General features: G+C 56.0%; 2 protein-coding genes across 2 annotated transcripts in view; both read right to left on the bottom strand.

The window, feature by feature from the left end:
• CNGB1 (cyclic nucleotide gated channel subunit beta 1) overlaps nt 1-10,893 on the bottom strand; it is a 36,284-nt gene extending 25,391 nt beyond the window's left edge. Inside the window, exons 1-13 of the mRNA XM_075715238.1 lie at nt 10,856-10,893; nt 10,789-10,817; nt 3,742-3,848; nt 3,419-3,476; nt 3,219-3,276; nt 2,973-3,102; nt 2,686-2,728; nt 2,417-2,498; nt 2,247-2,328; nt 1,805-1,844; nt 1,288-1,438; nt 1,107-1,182; nt 513-549 (exon numbers count right to left, since the gene is read on the bottom strand). Coding sequence (XP_075571353.1) covers nt 513-549; nt 1,107-1,182; nt 1,288-1,438; nt 1,805-1,844; nt 2,247-2,328; nt 2,417-2,498; nt 2,686-2,728; nt 2,973-3,102; nt 3,219-3,276; nt 3,419-3,476; nt 3,742-3,848; nt 10,789-10,817; nt 10,856-10,893 — 931 coding nt within the window. The remainder of the gene's footprint in view (nt 1-512; nt 550-1,106; nt 1,183-1,287; nt 1,439-1,804; nt 1,845-2,246; nt 2,329-2,416; nt 2,499-2,685; nt 2,729-2,972; nt 3,103-3,218; nt 3,277-3,418; nt 3,477-3,741; nt 3,849-10,788; nt 10,818-10,855) is intronic.
• A 4,247-nt stretch (nt 10,894-15,140) lies between these two features.
• Nucleotides 15,141-18,765, bottom strand: ZNF319 (zinc finger protein 319). The gene is made up of 2 exons (XM_009489552.2): nt 18,712-18,765; nt 15,141-17,178 (listed from the first exon to the last, which is right to left on the bottom strand). Exon 2 carries the CDS (start codon nt 16,800-16,802, stop codon nt 15,141-15,143), a length of 1,662 nt encoding a protein of 553 aa, XP_009487827.1. The 5' UTR covers nt 16,803-17,178; nt 18,712-18,765.
• Between the last annotated feature and the right edge of the window lie 788 nt (nt 18,766-19,553).

Genomic DNA, 19,553 nt, shown 5'->3' with positions numbered 1-19,553 from the left:
CGGTGTGAACCCCACAATGTTTTTCTACAACTATGCAGACTCACATCTAACACATCTAATCCCAGGATTTTGTTTTCCCTAGGCATCTCACACGAGGCTCAGCAAACACACTCCAGCTTGGCAGCAAACATGCCAAAGGGGGTGATGAAGGTTTGAATTCCCTTGTAATCCTTTGATCAAATCCCACCAGCTTGGCAAACATCCTCCGGCACAGCTCGAGGACAGACCTTGATATTGGCACTAACCTCAAAACCTGGGACCCAAGGATGTGGGATGCTACACTTGAAGACTCCCACGGCCTGAGTTTTACCAAGCCCGCACCACAACTCCGGATCTGTTCCCAGTTTTCAGGCAGCAACAGCTTCTCATGGCTTCCCCCAGGGGTTTCAGGGGCTCCTGAGCTGGCACCCCACGGCAGACCAGAGGATAAAAGCCGCCAGTGGCCCCACTTCCCAATAACCTTTCTGACCTTGGCAAGCTAACCGGCACAGTGAGATGGAGCAACCACTTACTTGCTTCCACAAGACTCGAGGTTGCTATGGCCACTCCCTGCCAGGAGGAAAGGGGAAACATGAGACGTTGCCCATTTTCAGTAAACCCAGATTTTTACCCTAAATGCCGCATTTTCAGTAAACATGGCCCTTTGACCCTAAATAGCCCATGTGATTTCTCAGGGCATGTTGGATGGCTTGGCCGTGGGCACAAGCATCCCCACGCATGATGGTAAAAGGCAGGAGCACATCAGTGAGCTCGCCTGGGTGCAAGCAAAAGAGAGGAGAGCGTGTAAAGCTGCTGCTGCTTCTCCTTAGAGCTGGACCACACCTGGGTGAGATTCCAGGGCCTGGACACCACCCAGTGCTGTACAGAAAGGCAAGGAAACAGTAAAGAAAGCACACTCTGTGGTCTCTCACACTGTTTAGAAGCCAAATCTTGGCTTTCATCAGCTAAGCAGGTTGTGGGGAACTGTTTTCTTGAAGGAGCTGGGTGACAGCCCAAATCACAGGGGGTCCCAGCACTGATCTGGTGGCATCTGCATGACAAGGGATGCCCTCTCTGCTGGGGACATGGCATTCACATGCCCTTTGCCTATCCAGCAGACAGTATACCTGTGTGTCCTGCTTGTCCCTGGTCACCGGCTGTGGCATCATCTTCTCCAGCCCCTGGACCAACCAGGCAAACATCCTGGTGACCAGAAACCACTGTTAGACCTGGCTGCTGAAGCCTTTGCTCCCACAGCAGCCATCCCTCTGGCCACGGTACCCACGCAGAAGTTGCCACTGTGGTTACCTGCTGCTGTCCCCAGCCAGGGACCTAGGGATGAGGGTGACCACTGGATCCAGCTGCCCCTTGGCCACTGCATGCTCTACTGCACCTGGGATGCTCTGGGCAGCTGAAACGATGCTTGTTGACTTTGCCCGTGTTTTAGTCCCTTTTGTGCCTGCTCAGGTTTATTCAGAAGGAGAAGGGGGATAGGCGATGCAGCAGTCATCTTATAAATTGTTGGGAAAGGGGAGCAAGCAAGGAAGGGTCACCTCCCACAGAGGGACAGGCTTGGCGGACCTCTGTGGCAGCTTCTCCCCTGAGGACCCAGCCTGGGATGAGGACATGGGCGGTTTGGGGACAGACATGGTGGAGGGGCAGTGCCGTGCTGCCGGACCCAGTGTGCTCACCCCTTCCAGCACAGTCAGTACCCCAGGGCATGGGGATGGAGGGCAGGCCCAGCACTGGTGCCTGCCTGCACCCAAGTTCTCAAAGGCAGAATGTCCCCTCGGAAAGGGCCACCCAGGGAAGGGGGGTCACTCACCTCCCATTGCAGCTTCACACTTCTGCTCCTTTGGCTCTGGCTGCAGAGGGACAGAGGGATGGATGGATGTGGCAAATCACTGCCTGCAGCCCCCCATCACCCTGGGCAGGCACATCCCCCACCCCAAGGGGACGCACATACACAGCCTCACACACCCTTCACTGTGGTTTTGGCCCCATTTCATTGACAAGGACCACTAAACCCAGACCCCAGCGCTGCTGGCATCAGTGGGTCCCAAATGGAGGGTCCCCCCAGCATGTGGCCAGGATGGGGAGCACCGGGACAGCACCCTGAGGTCTCTCTTTTGCTCTGCTGAATTCCCCTGGGGTTTTCCTCCCCAGGGTCCCAGCCAGGGTGTGTGGAAGGATGAGGACAGGGAGCCCACTCTGCTGTCACCTCTGCCTGGCAGCCCCTTGGTGTCCTCCAGCCAGATGGTGCTCACCTCTGGCTTTTTCAGCATCTCCAGCTGTGGCACCATCCTCTCAAAGCCCTGCACCAGCCAGCTGAGCACCCGTGCTCCTGCCCTGCAGGGAAACGCACCACGGTCAGGGAGCTTGTGCTGCATCCCTCCTGCCCTCCTACGTTGCCCTGCCAGCCTCCCCAGGGACCCACCACTCCTCCATGATGGTATCTGAGCTGGCCTCGGGCTTGCAGCTGTCCAGCTCATCCTCCTCTGGATCGAAGGGGGTTATGTCTGCAAGGAGAGTAATGCCATGGGGATGGGGGAGAGCTGAGACCTGCACTGCTGGAGGCTCCTGGTCCCCCCATCAGCCGGCTCAAGGGGACAATAGTGCCAGCATCACCGACCAGGAAGGTGGGATGTGAGAGTCCCAGAAAGGCCCCTGGGATGCTGTAAGCTGCAGGCTCCTGGCTCTCCTTACCCAGAGCATCCTCTTCCTCGTCCCTGAGGATCTGGACCTCCGTCTGAAAAACCAAACAGATTATCACCTTGCCCGGCAGCCAGAAGGCCTCATCCTGCTGGGCAGGGTAAGCAAACCTGCCATTTCTCCAGGATGGGTGAAGGCAGAAGCCCATGCAGGGCAGAGTTAGTGCTCCCAAGTTAGCACTGGGAGAGCGATAGGAAGGGAAAAAAAAAAAAAAAAGAAGAAAAGGAAAAAAGAGCTAGAACTCCAAATATACCAGACCATTGCGCAGATCTGTCACCTACCTGATCGGAAATGTCGATGCTTGTCTCGAAGCTCTTCACGAGTGCCTGCAGTGTCCCTGGGGCTGGGACTGGCTGGGGAATCACCTTCTCCAGCCCTTGGGAGAGCCAGGAGAGCACACTGTTCCCCACACTGCCAGGGAAGGGGGTGAGTCAGGCTGGGACCCCCCATCCCAGGCATCCAGCCCCTGACCAGAAGTGAAAACCCAAGCAAACCGTGTTGCATGCTGGAGGGTGCAAAAGCAATACCTCTCAAACACAAAGCCTGGGTCCTCAGGGACTACAGATCCCACCTTCTTTTCCATTTCTTCAGTGGCAGCAGGAAAAAAAGGAAAGCTCCCATCACTGGTCTGCCAGCCCCCAGTGTGCTGGGCAGGAGGGGTACCAGGTGGTAAAGGAATGCTGATCTGCTGCCCAAGCCGGCGCATCCCCCTGCCGTGGGGCCTTACCCTCGGTACATGCACAGTCAGCAGCATCCCCAGGGCCACCAGCCTTTCCTGTCAGTGCCTTCAGGATAAAAGGCAGAAGGTGTCACAGAGTGAGGCGCAGGGGACAGTGTTCCCCACTCAAAGGTGGCTGCAAACCCCAGGGACCTCCCATCCTTCCTACTGCCTCCCAGCAGCTCGGGAGGGTGGATGCATCCTGGCCCCCATCCTTCCCGGGGATGCTGCAGAGCATCCCTGGGTGCTGCAGTGCTGGGGCTGGACACAGAGGCATCTCTCCACCATGCTTGCAGGGTCCCTCGTACCTCCCAAATTGGCTCTCCACTCACCTTAGCTGGCTCTGGGTCCTGCAACGGGGCCAGTGGGGTCTCCTCTGTCAGATGGAGCACTGGGGGCTGGGGAACCACCCGCTCGATCCAGCTCAGCATCCTGCCACCTGCAGGTAGTGAGGAGGTGTCTCTGGCTGGCAAGAGGTCAGCAGCAGTGGTGCACGTTCCCCACAGAATAGCGGGTGCATCGGTTACTCACGCTGTCCTCAGGGCAAGCCAAAAAGGTCCTTGGTGTCCTTCTGTTTTGCACATCCTGCTTGGGAAATGCAGCACTGCAGCACAGCCAGACCAAACCCAGCTCAAACTCTGATGCCTTCTATTTTAAGCTCGCAGGCCCAGTTAAACTTGATTTTCCTAAATGTAACTGCTCATTTAGGGTTTCTTTTGCACAACACTTCATAGATAGTGTTGCACAAGGAGAAGAGCTCATGAAGCCATAGCAGATAGATCACAGAAACTGTGATGGGTCTTCTACTCTCCCCCTCATTTTTTATTCGAGGGATGAAAAACAATGGTAATTCGAGCAGAATTTGTTTATGGGCAAGTTCACACCCTAACACACGTATCAACTTTTTCTGCCCCTAGGAAACAGCTCTGCTCCATCACCTTTCAGTCACAGCCCAGGGCCATGGTGGCCGCTGGGGCAGGCACCTGCCTTGGGCCCTGGGGAAGGCAGCAAAGGCAACCAGCGCTGACTTACTGTGGCTGCTGAGATGTTGATGGGGTAGGTAAAAATAAGATGTTGCAGAGCAGGGATTCATCTATTCAAGCTCTGTTTGATCAGTCTTTTTGGGTCCCCCCCATCCCTTCTCAGTGCGACTCCAGGCTGGGATGCAGCACCAGCAAGCCAAGCGATGCTGCCCATTCCCATGCTTGGGTACAGGACAAGGGCTGGGGGGTCTCGCCCAGCCAAAACAGGGGAATGTCTTCTGCTGCTGCCCTTCCAAGGAGCCCTGCTTTGCCCAAAATGCCCCTCCCAAGACACCCCACTCTGCTCAATGAGGGGCTCAGGAGCATCTTGGGCAGCTCCCATGCTGCTGCTCACAGGAGACACCCACAAAGGGCAAGAGAAAGCAGATCCCTGAGCTCCATCTGGGAGATGGAGTCTCCAGCCAGGAGACTGCACTGGAGTTTTGATCCTAGGTTAACACATGACCCCAGTCCCACATATGAAGCAGGTTATAGGCTGGAAGTCACTCAGAGCCGGGCTCTTTGCATTAACCCCCCACTCAGTTTTCGGGCATGCAGAACACCTTCAAATCCCACAAGGCGATTCATCAGGGGCTGTCCAAAGCCTGGCATTTTAAATCTTAATGAGCTGAGGTTCCCGGCTGAGGTGACGTGCTCTTTGCTTGCCACTGCCTTGTGCAAGCCCAGGAGCTGAGTTTGGATGTGGCTGAAGCATCACCCCATGTGGCACTTGCAGCCTCTGGCACACCACAGGCAGGCTCAGCTCTCCTGGAGACCCCCATGTCCCTAAAGCTGGACAGGGTGGCTGTAAAACACCTCCCAGGAGACCTGATGATCAGAAACCAATTAAGAAATTGCCTTTTACCTCCCACTGTGTATAAGGGATTAAGGAGCTGTAAATGCCCCAGGAGTAGCAAGGAAAACATGGCAGTGCTATGAGGCACAGCAGCATTTCCACCCATGCTTCAGGACCTTCACAGGTCCCAGAGAAACCCAGGGCCAACGTACACCACTGAGCCCACACAAGCCCAGAGAAAGCCCCCTGGGGCTGGAGTGAGCCCCCTGTGACAGCCAAGGTCTCCTCCTCCCTCAACTTAAGCTTGCGCAGCTATAAAAGCCTGGAGCTTAAGCCTGTCCTTGGCGCAGGAAGGAAAGTGGAGGGCCAGGGCCTTTCCTCCTCCACATCCAAACATGAGAGGGGCAGAAACGTTTGTGGGTCCCCAAAAAACTAGTTGCTGGAAGAAATAGGAATAAGCAGCCAGGATTTGCCTGCAATGGCACTGAAGAACAGGCAGCCACATGCAATTCCCCCATGTTGCAGGCACCAGCCAGTGCCAGAACCTGTTGTGCCAGCTCTGTGGGGCTTGCGCCAGCAGGCAAGAGCCCCAGCTTTGGAGAGCAAGAAGTGGGGTGCAGACCCGCCACCCCCATTCACAGCAGGGAGCACCGTGACCTTTCCCTCCCCTCCAGCATCAGATCAAACCCCTCCACATCACCCAGCTCTGTCACCCTTGCTGCATCACTCCCCATGGAGCTGCTCCATTGCTCCCCCACCATGGACCTGCACCCCACTGTGGCTCACCCTCCGGCTCTGTTTCAGAGCACCAAACCTCCTGTGATATGCAGAGGTGGCCCGCAGAAACCCCAGCTGCATCCCTTTGCCTCCATTATTGCCACTTACCCCTGCACACTCACCGCTGCCTCCCTGGGAAGCCACCCCCAGGATGTGCAGGCTCCCTTGGCCACTGCAGCTTGCCACTGACCCCCAGACCTACTCCAATCCGCTCAGGGTTCTACAAGGATTAGTCCAGCACTGCCCGCAAATGGGATTACCAGCACCCAGCTGTCCTGAATGCCCCACCTCCCAGCAGCCAGCTTGGTTTTGGCGTGGGATAGTGCAAAGAAAACCCCAAAATCAAGTAGATTTGAGCATCCTCAAAATCCCTGGAGCCACCAAACTACCCCAGGCACTCACCAGCCAGGTTCGGAGCCCAGCAGTGCTACGGGGAAGGCTGTTGTCTCATCCAGGTGCAGGTGGGTGCAGGGATGCACAGATGAGCAGTAGTGGGGCTGCTGAAACCCCATCGGGCAATGCAAGGGTGATGTGCCTGAGGATGCTCTACCCGTGGCTCTGCCCCAACCCCGAAGGATCTGGGGCAGGAGGCAGCAAATCTGTGCCAGGTTGAACTAAGCCTCTCCTTGCTGAGCCTGCCAATTGCTGCTTGATCCATTTACTTCTGGCTCTGCATGACTGCCAGCCTTCCCCATTGCCCCTAATCTCAGTCACGGTCACACCCCAGAATCCTGGTACTGACACAGCTCCACTGCTTGACGTCCAGCCCCAGCTTCTGTCTTTGACCAGAGCCCCCTGGCATGATTCCTCCTTCCCTGGCCCCACAGGTGTCCCTAGCCTGTCAAGCAACAAGTACCCATCGTGCCTGGTCCCAGCCCAGCACCTCTGCAGCTTTGGCTCACAGCTAGGGAAACTGAGGCACAGAGCAGTGGTCTTCCAAATTGCACCTCATTTCCCACCTGCCAGGCCTGGGGAAGCTGACCAAAAGGTATCCCTGTATTTCTGAGATACTGTTCACTCTGAAGCAGAGTAATGACTGCTTACAGCTCAGCATTGGCCACTAATTTTAAAGGCAGAAACTTGCCACACTCTCCCAGGCCTCACAGCTACCAAAGCCATGACCCAGCCTCAGCTCTCCTCACTTTGCTCCCTGCAACTCCAGCTGGCAGAACTGTGTCTGCCCGAGCAGGAATCAGCAGTGAACCCTCCACAGTGGCCAGGAGAGGAGCTCAGGGCTCCCACCCTGGACCAGACAGCCCCGATCATCCCAGTTTCCCCTTCCTTGGGGTGGGCTCAGACCCCCAGCCCACAGCTGGCACAGCACCTGCTCACAAACCTCCAGTCCCCACAACGTGATGGGATCAGGGTCGCCCCTGCATGTCCCTTCGCCTTCCCAGCCGCTCATGCTACCTCCAGCCCTTGCGCAGCCCCCGGCCAGTGGTGCCAAGGGGTGAGCGAGGCAAGCTGTGTCCCCGAATGCACCAAAGCCCCATATGCGTGTGCCATTGTCACATGGAGTGGATGGGCCACCGCCGTTCCTCCCCTGGCCCAGCCTGCACCAGGAAGTGGGATGAGCCTGGAGATGGCCACCACCTGGATGCTGCCTCCATCACCAGGCTGCAGGGTCCAGGAAGTGCTGAGTGCTGGGGCAGGAGATGCTCCAGCACCCAAAAAATAATCTCAGTTTAATCTGTTGGAAACTTCAGCTGCCCTAAATGCATGCCTCCACAAAGAGGGGCAAACAACTCTGCTCCTCGCTGCAGGACAGATGCTGACCTCTGTGCCAGGGCTGGGGGTGGCATAGGAGACTCGGCTCTGAAAGCAGGGCACGGGGGCTGCTGTATAATGCCCTGAAAACCCTGGATCACCATGAAAAATCACCCTTGCAAAGGGAGCAAGCCGTGGTGGGCCCAACAGCAAGATCCTGGGGAGGAGTGGTGGCTCCCGGACAGGTGCAGCGATAAAACAACTTGTTGCCCCCACAACAGGATCAGCAGTGGAAGCAGCACAGGCCCGAATCCTGCACTCCTCGGGGTACAGCCTGGCCCAGGTCCCACCTCGCAGGAGGCTGCCCAGGTCCCACCTGAGAAGACAGCGCTGCCTGAAAGAGCAAAGTGATGCAGGGACAGTTTCAAGTGGACTTTTGCAGGCTCAGTCTTCTGAAATCCTGCAGCGAGGGGTCAAAAAAAGCAGCATCTGCTGATGGCTAAACCTGCATTTCCTCCAAGGACACTCTGCAGACACTTCGTCTTCAAGCCAGACCCGTCTACAAAGGTCTTCAACTTATTTCTGCAAGCGAATGCCCAGGAGGAACCCCAGGGGGGAAGGGGAAGGTTCTGCTCCTCACCTGGGCAATGCTGCCAGCACTCCTGGCACATTTGATGGAGAACTACTTTCCATCCACTTCTGCTGTCCTTTTGTTTGCATCCCTAGCTTTTACATTCGTGGAGTAAGGCAAGGTGATGATACCTGCATGGAAAACAGCTGCCAAGTAGGTAAGGTCTTCTGGAAAAGCAACCAGATCTGAAGAGGCTCTTAATAAGGTGCCAAGAGGACGCTGCTCCCACCAACTGCTCCTGGTCCTCCCCCAGCCAGAGCCTGGACTCCAGCGTGCGCAAAAATTATGCAGCTTTGCTGTGATTTAGGGAAATCAAAGACAAGAAAGTAAAAGCCCATGTAAAGCACCGGTGGTGCCAATGCAGTTTGCTTACCTGCCCTGAGGATAGGGAGTATTTCCTCAAACTGCAAAGTTCAAACATGGGCACAGCTATCGGCTGCAGTTTAACTTTTCAACTTCCCATGGAAATCATCCAGCCAGGGATAAGAAATTAGGGCAGCTGTGAAAGGTATTGCCTTTCTGCCACTGGGCATGATCCTGCTTGGTGGCACTAATGCTCTCCTGAGATTCAGCACAGCTGCTACGGAGGGACCAGTGATCCAGTATCAGCGTCAGCAAAGGGGAAGGGGGTCCTGTCCCTTCCCTGAGACATGGACACCCTTCCTTCTCCTTCCGAGCACCTCTCTGCTGTAATTTAAGGAGCTCTGAATGGATCAGCCTGCCGAGAAGGGATGCTGAGACATTGACATGGGACCTTGGGCAAGGGCTATCCCCACTCTTGCCTCAGTTTCCCATCACTTCCCCTTCCCAAACCTTCAGCCAGAAGCATTTTCTCAGTGATCCAGAGACAAACACACGTCACCTGGCCTGGGTGCAGGATGGAGCAAGTCAGGTTGTCTGCAGGTAGTGGGTTCCTCTCTTGCTATCACAGGATGGGGGGGGATGCAAAAAAAACCTCTGGGAAAGCTGAAACAGTTGTGCGTGGGGCTGGGGTCCTTGGAGCACAACATGCATCAGCTTCTGCATCCTGAACAGCTACTCCTTTCTGGCAGGCAGAGAATCCTGCTTGCTTCTGCCCTGAAGCCCCAGAAGCAAGCTGTGCTCTGGGGAAGGAGCAGTCCACCTCCAGCAAGGGGCACAACCACATTGCAGACTCCGCCTGCTTTTGCTTTCGGCCCCAGGAGCCTGCCCGTACCCTGCATCTTGACTTTTGGTTACCAGGCAGATGAACCACCATTTCTCCATCAAAAAAAGGTCAGGGGAAAGAAAGAAAACATGGAGGGGGGGGCCAGAAATCAAGCAGAGTCAGACAGAGCACAAAGACAGATAGGGGAGGCAGTACCAAGCACACGGCCTCTGCTCTAGAAATCTTACACATCCACAGGAAGGTATAAATAACTATAAATTTATTAGTAAAGCAAAACGATTTGACATTCACACAGAAGAGCAGGGTGTGTTAATACAACTTATATACACACATACATGAAGTATCATCTTAGAAACACATGGAAAGCAGTGTTAAAGGCACTGCAAGCCACACAAACCTCATCATCCTTGGCCACAACTTCCCATGGCTCTGGGAACTCTGCTGGAGGCACGAGCACAGGTTAGGAGGAGCCCAAGAACCTCAACGGCCATGAAGTCCCTTGGATCCACGGCTCAGAGGCATTTGGAGACAAGCCCATGGTCCAGCTCCCACCTGCAGTCCTGCTCTCCCTGCCGAACATCCTGGGCATGCTGCGAGAGCAGCATCTCCATGTCCAGAAAGCAGTGGAGGCAGCTGCTGGGAGATGCTGCAGAGGGAGCCTGGTAGCTGGGGAGAAGCCGGACTCACCAGGGCCTGGGGGAGAGCTGCCATCCCCAAAACTTGCTGGCCTGCCACTACTGCATCTCAGCATTATGCCTGCGTGTGCAGGAACCTTCCCGCATGTGAACCCACCACCCAACAGAGGAAAACTCAAACTCTGAAGAACAATGGTTTTTTGCTTATTATTAATAGCCAGGCTCTGGCTGCAGCCTGGACTTGATGGTAAATACCCAAGAGAAGTGTAAAAAGTGCTCTCCTCCCTCCTAACAGCGCAAGGTCAGGCTTGAGCACCCAGAGATGGTCCCAAACCACTGTCAGAGGATGCTTTCCCCCTCGCTCCCCACTCCAGCACGTGGGCCCCAAGATCAGAGTACGCACATCTCACCCAGATCGCAGGGATGCCACCTGCTCCCCAGAGAGCTGGCAGGGCCACCTGGGCATACCCGTGGCCCCAGGGGTGCCCATGCCACAGCTAACTAAGCTCAGCCACCTGCCTGATGCACACAGCCACTCTGCAGGCACTCCCAGGGGAACTGAGTGGTCCAGCTCCAACCCAGTGCCATGACTTTTCCCCAGAAACATCTGACAGCCCTTCACTGATTTAACCCCCAGTCTTGGAGACATGGCAAAGGGACCCACCGTGGAAATGGCCACTCTTACTCCAGTGCCTGTTTCCTACAGCTCTGCTCTGGCTCCTGGTTCTGGCTCGGACTTGCTTGCCAGAACCAGCTGTACCATGGACATCACCCAGGCTGAGCCAAGCTGCCAGGCCACAGGCATCGCCCATGCCCAGAGACGGACGACATCATGGGGGAAGGACCAGAAGCACCCACTGGATTCCAGCAAGATTCAGGTCCCAAACATCTGACCTCATCATCAGTGTTTTGGCATCACCTGGATCCAGCCTGGGAGAAGAATTTGCGGCGGGGAGCGGGGAGCAGCAAAATTGAAAAAGATGAAAACCAAACCACTGCTTACAAATAAAGAACTGAACAAAGGGCAAAGGAGCCTAGAAAGTCTTATAAAAGTATAAGCAAAATAGCTGTGGAGGGGAAGGGGCTGAGACACAGATAAAGGCATCCTGTAAGTAGAGTGAGGGGAAGTGAAGATTGGAAAAAAGCCCAAGTAACAGACTACCTTCTTCCTGGACCCAGGAAGCCAGAGGAACAGCAGCCCTAGAGAGCAGGATTTATCTCCTGGACAACATCCACACTGCCTTTGGTCAACCTAACCCTCCCCACCGCCTCCCCAGTGGCATCCTATGCTCAAGCTGCCTGCTGAAGAGAACAACACTTTGGGAGGGACCATCCCCTACTCCAGCCCTACAGAGCATCCTCAGGCTGTCTGGCAACCAGGTCTTGAAGACACATGTGAGCACTTGTCATGAGGCTGACACAACACCATCCAGCATGGTGACTCTCTTGGGTGCTGGGGGGCGATGAGTGATGCGAGAGGCCAGGTAGAGGCAGCATGAAGAAGCCTGAAAGTCTCTTGAAATAAATGTCAGAAGCGAAGTACAACACAGGTACAGAGTAGAAACATGTTTTACTCCCAAGAGGCTTTGACTGCAACTGCTCTTTGGTTCGAAAAGAAAACACCAGCAGGTAGCAGAGAGCCCTTCACAGTGTGATGCCCAGCAGACAACAGCCTCCTAGGCCAGCCCCTGCCTCCCAGCACTGCGCTCCTGACACTCTTGTGCCTCCAGATATTTCCATCACCTCTCACCTCATGGTACAAAACATGACCCAAAGGCACAGCAATGGAGATTGACCTGCTCCCCCAGCCCACCTGTATGCAACACAGCTGCTTCCAACTAGACAATCTCCCTACAAAAATACACCCGAGTCTCTCAGCAACTGCTCAGCCACCCGCTCCACACAGGTCCTCCATCTGCCAGCACTGAGGTCTGGCAGAAGCCACCATGGGCTTCTACTGGATTTGGGCTGTTGCAGGGCAGCAAACAAGACAAAGAGACCAAGTCATCATGGGCCCACAGTCAGTCCTACTTAATGATGCTCTAATGCTGCACCAAGATGTTTTCAAAACTTGGAGGCACCTACTCACAGGCACCAGCTAACAACCTGGACCTGGACTCATCCCCATCAAGCTCCCCACAGCATCCCCTCTCACCCAGGCACAGGCCCCTGAGTGCACAGCCCTGATGATGCTCTCTCTGCCCAGGACATTGCTTGGCTGTTTCCACATCCTAAGCGGAGCTGGAGCTCCTTGCTGGGACACCAAGGACTTTCCCACCAGTTCAGCAGGAGGGAAACGCTCGCCAACAGTTCCTGGGCCCAGCTGGTACCAACGGGACTTGATCCAGCAGCTCCATGACCAGCTCATGGTGTGAAGCTGTGTCTAGGGCCCACCGCAATCCTCCTCTGACCCAAGCACCTGAGGCTGTCCAGCTACCTGGGCCCCTGGGAAGGGAAGAGAGGAGGGCACAGCCATTTGGGGGCCAACACTAATGACTTCTCCAAACCCCTCCTCTAGCCAGCAGCTGCCCCAGAAAGAAATACACCCACAAAAGTCCCCAGAGGCTCCAGCAGCCTCCATTTCACACTCTCCTCTTACTAAAGATGAGCCTCTCTTCAAGTTCCCAGCTCTAGGCACTGATCCTGGCTGCTGGTGCCATGCTCAAGCAGTCAGGGTGACCGCTGAACCCCTGGGACCTGCGGCAGCTGTGCCGGGCTGCCTCAGGCAAGAGCAGAGCTAACCATGGCCTGAGGCAGGAACAAAGAGAGGGTTCAGGTGGGTGCTGCACTCCCCAGCTGGCCCAAGTCCCATGCTCACAGCCTCTGACACCACCAAGCCCTTCTGTAAATACAGGATTAGCTTTCCTTGGTTTTACTCCTCATTTTTACTCCTACAGTAAAGCATACACTGAATTTACTACATATTAAACAGCAAAAACCAGCTACCTAGAACCAAAGAGCTCTTTAAAAATCAAAGTTATCACATCTCTTTTTTTTTTTAAAGATCCAGTATGACATCAAGTTAAACTATACAGTATTTTTAATGAATATTAACAAACTGCTTTAAAAAAAACAAAAAAAAAAAAAGAAAAAGAAAGAAAACTTGGTAGGAAGTTCTACATCTTTGAGGCAGCATGAAGTAAGATAACTATCAGTCCCTCTTCCTTGAGCAGCAGAGAGCAAATTCTGCTTTAACCTCCTTAGAGCTGCACATGAAGAAGACTCAGCCCCAGGATCAGACCTGTCACTGAACTGTCCCAGTCCCAGAAAACACACCCCATTCCCCCTCACCGTGCTGGAAATGGAAATTAAAGCCTTTCTCCACCTTTTAGATGAGCATTCCCTACCAGCAAAACAGGCACAGCCCAACTCTCTGCAAGGTTAATCTGTCTATACTTGCCATGGACAACATTTATTAAACTTGTCCTAATCACCTGTGCAGCACATGGGCAACTTACTGGCTGCTGTTCATTAATTACAGCTCATCACAACACTCCTACCTCATATGAGGGCCAGCCAAGATCACAGAATTGCTGATGCTGGCAGGGACCTCTGCAGATTATCTATCCAACCCCCTGCTTGAGCAGGGTCAGCTACAGCAGGTTGTCCAGGACCGTGTCCAGCCAGGGCTTGAATATCTCCACAGATGGATATTTAGCATCTTAATATATCCAAAGACAGAGAGGGGAAGGCTGGTGGGCAATCCAGTAAGCACGCCTTCAACCTCCGGGGCATCTAACTAGCATGTAACGGGTCTCTTGGTTATGAGAAGCCAACAAAATCCTGCAGAGGAAAACACCTGAGGCTGCATTGACCTTGCTAGGGGAAATTTATTTTTAAGTGATGTTTACAAGAACTGTGCAAAACCTGAAAAATAAAGAAGAGGTAAAGAAAGAGTAAAGGGGTAAAGCAGGACTCCTGCAAGATGGGAAAAAAATACACTCCTCCTTTACCCGCTGCTGACCTACCCCTCCCCATGGAGCCAAGCCTGCAGGCCAGAAAGGATTCTCCTGGCTTGCTCTGGTTCTCCCCAGCAAATCAGACACCAAGCCCCCGGCGCACAGCGTGGGTTACCACTGGTGACGATAACATCTCCAAAGTAGTGTTTGCCTCACCCTTTAGTGTTCGAGCTGCTGGGACTGCCCTTTGCCTGACACCCCTGGAAGTACGCTAATGGCCCAAGTGGTGCAAAGAGGGAAGGGTCCTGGTGGCTAGAGGTAAGTCTTGGCGGGAGAGCTAGGTCCCTCAGGACGCAGCTCTTAAACGCCAGGCTCTCAGGCAGAAGTAGGGCACGGAGGCCGTCTTCGCCACGCTCTCCAGTAGCGGCACAGCACTTGCTACTCTTCCCCGTGCTGCTGGCAGGGACAAGGGGCAGGCAGGCTCGCTCAGAACCCTTGCAGAGTGTGACAGCCAGTGACTGCAAAAGCAGCAATGCCAAAGTGCTTTTTGGAGCTGTGCAGCCCCATGGCTTTCCCCTTTCTGTGCTCCAGAAAGAGAGAGAGCAGGGGAGGCTGGGGCAGTCAATCAACGTAACAATCTGAAATGGTCCTCTCAGCTGCGCTTGGACCAAGAAAGCTGGGAGATCCCAGCAGCAGAAACCTGCTACTTCCTCACCGAGCAATGCACCCCGGGAGGAGAGGGCTGGTTCTGCCTTGCTCCTGAGCCCTCTCCAGGAGGAGAGCTACCCTGCCCTCCCCACCAACCCCACCAAACAGGGCAGGGGAAAGAGGCCACACGCAAAGGGCTGGTGCCTGCAGTGGGCAGCTGAGCTCCCAGCACTGGAACTGCAGGTGCAGCATGAACTACAGTCCAGGGGACGCCAGGCACCTACAGACAACATTTCCTCTCCCCACCTCCCTCCTTTCCTCTTCACCCCTTCGAGCTTTTCACATTATCCGTCACACCATACCTCCCCTTTCCCCGAAACTCCCTGGAGGCTGTCTATAACCGAGGAGGGGGGAGGCCAAGGCTCAGGAGTGTCACATGCAAGCTGAAAGCTGCTGAGGGTCAGGGAGCTCACGGCAAGCAGGCAGCCACCTGGTAGGCGCCCTCAGCCGTGTGCTGGACACTGTGCTCCTGCAGCAGGCCCAAGTCCAGGAACCGCTCCCCGCACCACATGCACTTGTACTGCTGCTCCCGGGCGTGCACACTGTGGTGCTTGTTGAGGTGCTCGCGCTGCTTGAAGGCCTTCTCACAGGAGGGGCACTTGTAGGGCTTCTCACCCGTGTGCACACGCCGGTGGCGCTGCAGGTCCGAGGCGTACTTGAACCGCTTTTCACAGTCGGGGCACTTGAGGGGCTTCTCACGGGCCGGGTCGCAGCGGTGCTGCACAAACTCAGAGGAGGAGAAGAAACGTCTCTCGCAGAGCGTGCACTTGAGCGGCTTCTCAGCGCAATGGGCCAGCTGGTGCTTCTGCAGAGCCGAGGCCCGCTTGTAGGACTTGTTGCACACTGCGCACTTGAAGGGCCGCTCTGCATTCTGCACACACTTGTGCCGCAGCAGCTCTGAGGACTGGTTGAAGCCTTTCTGGCACACGTTGCACTTGAAGAGGTTTTCTATGCCATGCACATGCTGGTGGTACACCAAGTGCGAGGGCTGCACAAAGCCCTTCTCACACAGGTTGCACTTGAAGGGCTCCTCAGCCTTATGCGTTCGGCGATGACGCATGAGCGCGTACTGCTGCTTGAAGCTCATCTGGCAGAGGTCACACTTGAAGGGCCGCTCCTCGCTGTGTGTGCGCTCGTGCTGCCGCAGGTCCGAGGGACGCTTGAAGGCCTTTTGGCACTCACCACAGCGGAAGGGCCGTTCCCCGCTGGGCGTGCAGGGGTGCTGCAGCAGCTCCGATGACTCCTTGAAGTGTAGCTCACAGATGTTGCACTTGAAGAGGTGCTCCCCAGAGTGCGCATACATGTGGCGCACCAGGTGGGAGCGGTGCTTGAAGGTCTTCTCGCACACTGTGCACTTGTAGGGCCGCTCTGAGCTGTGCGTCCGTTTGTGGTGCACCAGGTGGGACGACTGGCTAAAGCTCTTGTCGCACAGCGTGCACTTGTACGGCTTCTCACCTGTGTGGATGCGCTCGTGCCGGGACAGCTCCGAGAGGTGCTTGAAGGTTTTCTGACAGATAGAGCAGCTGTAGGGCTTTTCCGAGGGGTCGGGAGGCTGTGAATGCTCTGCCTCAGGAGGCTTGTAGGTCTTCTCACAGATAGAGCACTTCATGGCATTGCCGTTGTGGACATTGTGGTGCTGCGCCAGTGAGGTCAGGAGGGAGAAGCCCATCTTGCAGACACCGCACACGAAGGGCTTCTGCTCCACCTGGATGCACTGGTGTTCGAGAAGGTCGGTGGCCTGGTGGAAGATCTTCAGGCACTGGGTACACTGGAAAGAGCGGTCATGGCCTGGCAAGCACTGGTGCTCATGGGGGTTGGAGAGGTGAGCGAGGTCATGGCCACACACACCACATTTGTGGGACGGCTCTCCACCCTGGATGGGGGCGTGCTGGTGGTGCTGCAGACCAGGGTCTGGCTGGAGCAGGATGCCATAGACGGCACAGCCCAAGGGGTTGTCAGCAGCGCTGGGTGGGATGGAGTGCTCTGGGAGGGCAGCTGCCCCAGCGTGGTGCTGCTGTGGTGGTGGCGGCTGCTGTGGTTGCTGCTGTTGCTGCTGCCAGCTTTCGGACATGCTTGGGAAAAAAAACCAGGACTTTAGCAGTGACAGCTTCAGCTTCTTGGTTGAAAGGGTTCAAGTAAAAACAAAAATCAGAAGTATCCAAGATCCTGATTCCCTGTAGCTGATCCCCTGAAGTCGAGGACAGAAAATCCAGCCCACAGCCAGGATCTTGGGAGGCAAAGAGGTGACTGAGACTCCACAGCCTCCTCCTTAGATCAGCATAAGTTCTTTGTGGACTGGTTTGGTTTGGCTTTTTCTTTTTTGGGCAAAAGAACAGGAGGAGGCAGAAGCAAGTGCCTTGAAGACAAGAGGAGGCCCTTCTCAGTGCTGGCTGCGATGTGCTCACATTTGGGAAGGGTGAGGGATGCAGCCCAGGGAACAGTTCTCTCTGCAAGGAAGAAGACAGCTCATGTCAGGCCTCAGAGGAAAGACAGGCAACTCTCTGGTCAACCTCCCCACACGGCTCACTTTGAAAACTCTCCTGCATGCCTGCAAAGCTCCCAGGAAGCCATTGTGGGTGAGCTAACCAGAACTGGAGCCCCCCTTGCTGCTGTGTGAAGCGCCTGGGACAAGGCGTGCTCAGCCTGGAAAGGGTCAGGCTCTGCCTGGCCACAGCTAGACACACACTTGAGCGGTGTGCTCTCACAAGAGGCTGCACAACTGCCCAGGTCCCAGTCAGCTCAGCTGTTACCCCACACGCTGTCAGTCGCTGGATCTTCTAGCCCTGCTGGGGGCACTGGCTGAGAACATCGGTCTCTGCACAAGCTGAGGTACGCCAAATGCTGTGCAATCAAGAAGCTACTGGGTTAGATTTTACACATAGCAAGGCAGATCCCAAGCTGATCCCACCCCAGCTGAAACACCCCAGTGAGGCAGTTCTGCTCCTCCTGCAGCTCAGGTATTGGGCACATTACCCAAAGGATGTATGTAAGAGATTGCTCCCTCTCTGGGCAGCACTTGTAGACTAAGAAAAGCCAGAGAGCTCAGGGGAAGGTTTGCCCTCAACATTATCCCATCTGCAGACAAAACACAGAACCCGCAGGTATCGGGCACAGCGCTCTCTGTGAAGATAAAAGAAGCGTTAAAGCAATGGCTCAGCTGAACCTCCTACCAAACTATGGAATAAAAGCACACTGGAGCCAAACAACCTACACCAGAGGTGCTACCTGGCCTTTACTATAGAGCACCACAAGGGTTTTGCTCACTGAAAAGTTCCAGTCTTTCTAGAGATGTCCAGTAAAACCTGATATCAACTTAGAGAAGAGTAAAACCCGCCACTGAGCAGCAGGTAGCAGCAGTGCCAACACACCTCAAGAGAGAGGAATGGTCCAGGCCTTGGCAAGAAGCAGCAGCTAGCGCTCCTGAGCCACAAGCCCCTAACCCTGCAAGAGCAGGGATGCATTTCTGCATCAAACCACCAGTGCTCACCCATGGTAAGTAAAACCTTGGTCTTCCAGGAAGGTGTTTGCTGTATTTAAAACTAGGTGATAAGGAGCATGAGAAACCCACTTCCCAGCATCCCCACCTCCCCCTGTGCTCAGCTGAGACTGGATTGTACCCCACAGCTTTGCCAGCGCTGGACTGCGCTTCTGCCTATGGGGACACTGCATTATTTTGTCAGCCGACACAATTTTGGGCAGTAAAATGCCCAGAGGTGCCATTGCAGCCCTGCCAGTACACAGGATTTCCTTTCTCCTATGCAGTTCACCTTGACTAGGTGTAGACACGAAGGGAGGGCTCGCAGTTATGATACCTAGCACCCGAGCTCGATGGGATACAAAACTTCAGCACTACACCTTCTCCCACAGGCAACTTTAACCATGGCAGGAGCAACCCAACAGTGATGGCATCCCAGACCATCCAGCCTAATGGGGAGAGGAAGCTTGCATCCCCCCAGCAGGGAAGAATAAGAAATACCAACCTTGGCTTACCGACGGCTCTGCACGGGTACCTGAGTTGGCGCCAGCTCCGAGCCTAACTCATCCCTCCGTGGGAGGTGGGAAGCGACAACCATTTAAGGAGAGAAGACAGGAAAGCAGAGGTACTTTCAAACTGGAGAAGCAGCCCACAGCACGGCCCACTCCAGCATGATCCGGTCCGACTCCCACCTCCCCCTGGCTCCCCGCTGTCCGGGCCTCTCACAGCCGGGCCGAGGCCGCGTCAGGGAGAGCCGCAGTGGGGCCGCGGGGTGCGGGGGCGGCCGGGGAGCTCGGAAGCTAGCCGCCGCCGCCACAGCCCGCGGTGAGGCCCGTCCCGCCGCTCGCCTCTCCCCATGGGACGGCTCCTCCGGCCCCGCCGGCCTGCGGTCAAACGCGGTGACGGCGCCCCGAGGCCTTCACCGTCGCCGCCGCGCCGGGAGGCCCCGCGGTGGGGTGCAGGGGTCCGTGCCCGGCTGGGGCCGCCCCCGCCCCGGCGAGGCCCACACAAAGGGCGGCGGCGGCGGCCGGGCCCCTCACCTGCGGCGGGAGGCCCCTGTCAGCCCGCTCGCCGCCGGCGGGGCCGCGGCCTGCGCGCTCCGCCCAAGCCCCGCGCTGGCGTTGCGGCGGGAGCAGGGAGGAGGGGAAGGGAAGGGGGCGCCGGTGGCGGAGGTGGGCGGGCGGCCGTCGCGGGGTGCGGGAGTGAGCGGAGCGGGCCGGGCCGGGCCGGCGGCGGCGGAGGAGGAGGCGGGGCGGGGCGGGCCGCGGCGGCTGCCCCCTGCCGGGCCACGCCGACAACAGCGCCCCCGCCGCCGACACCGGCACCGCCAGTAGCGTCCCGGTAGGA

This window comes from Pelecanus crispus, chromosome 8, assembly GCF_030463565.1.
Source record: "Pelecanus crispus isolate bPelCri1 chromosome 8, bPelCri1.pri, whole genome shotgun sequence".
Taxonomy (NCBI): Eukaryota; Metazoa; Chordata; class Aves; order Pelecaniformes; family Pelecanidae; genus Pelecanus; species Pelecanus crispus.
This window is presented reverse-complemented; position numbering and strand designations above follow the sequence as displayed.

Bases quoted from the DNA above. Each gene is read 5' to 3' on its own strand.
- ZNF319 (XM_009489552.2), bottom strand. From the start codon at position 16,802: ATGTCCGAAAGCTGGCAGCAGCAACAGCAGCAACCACAGCAGCCGCCA.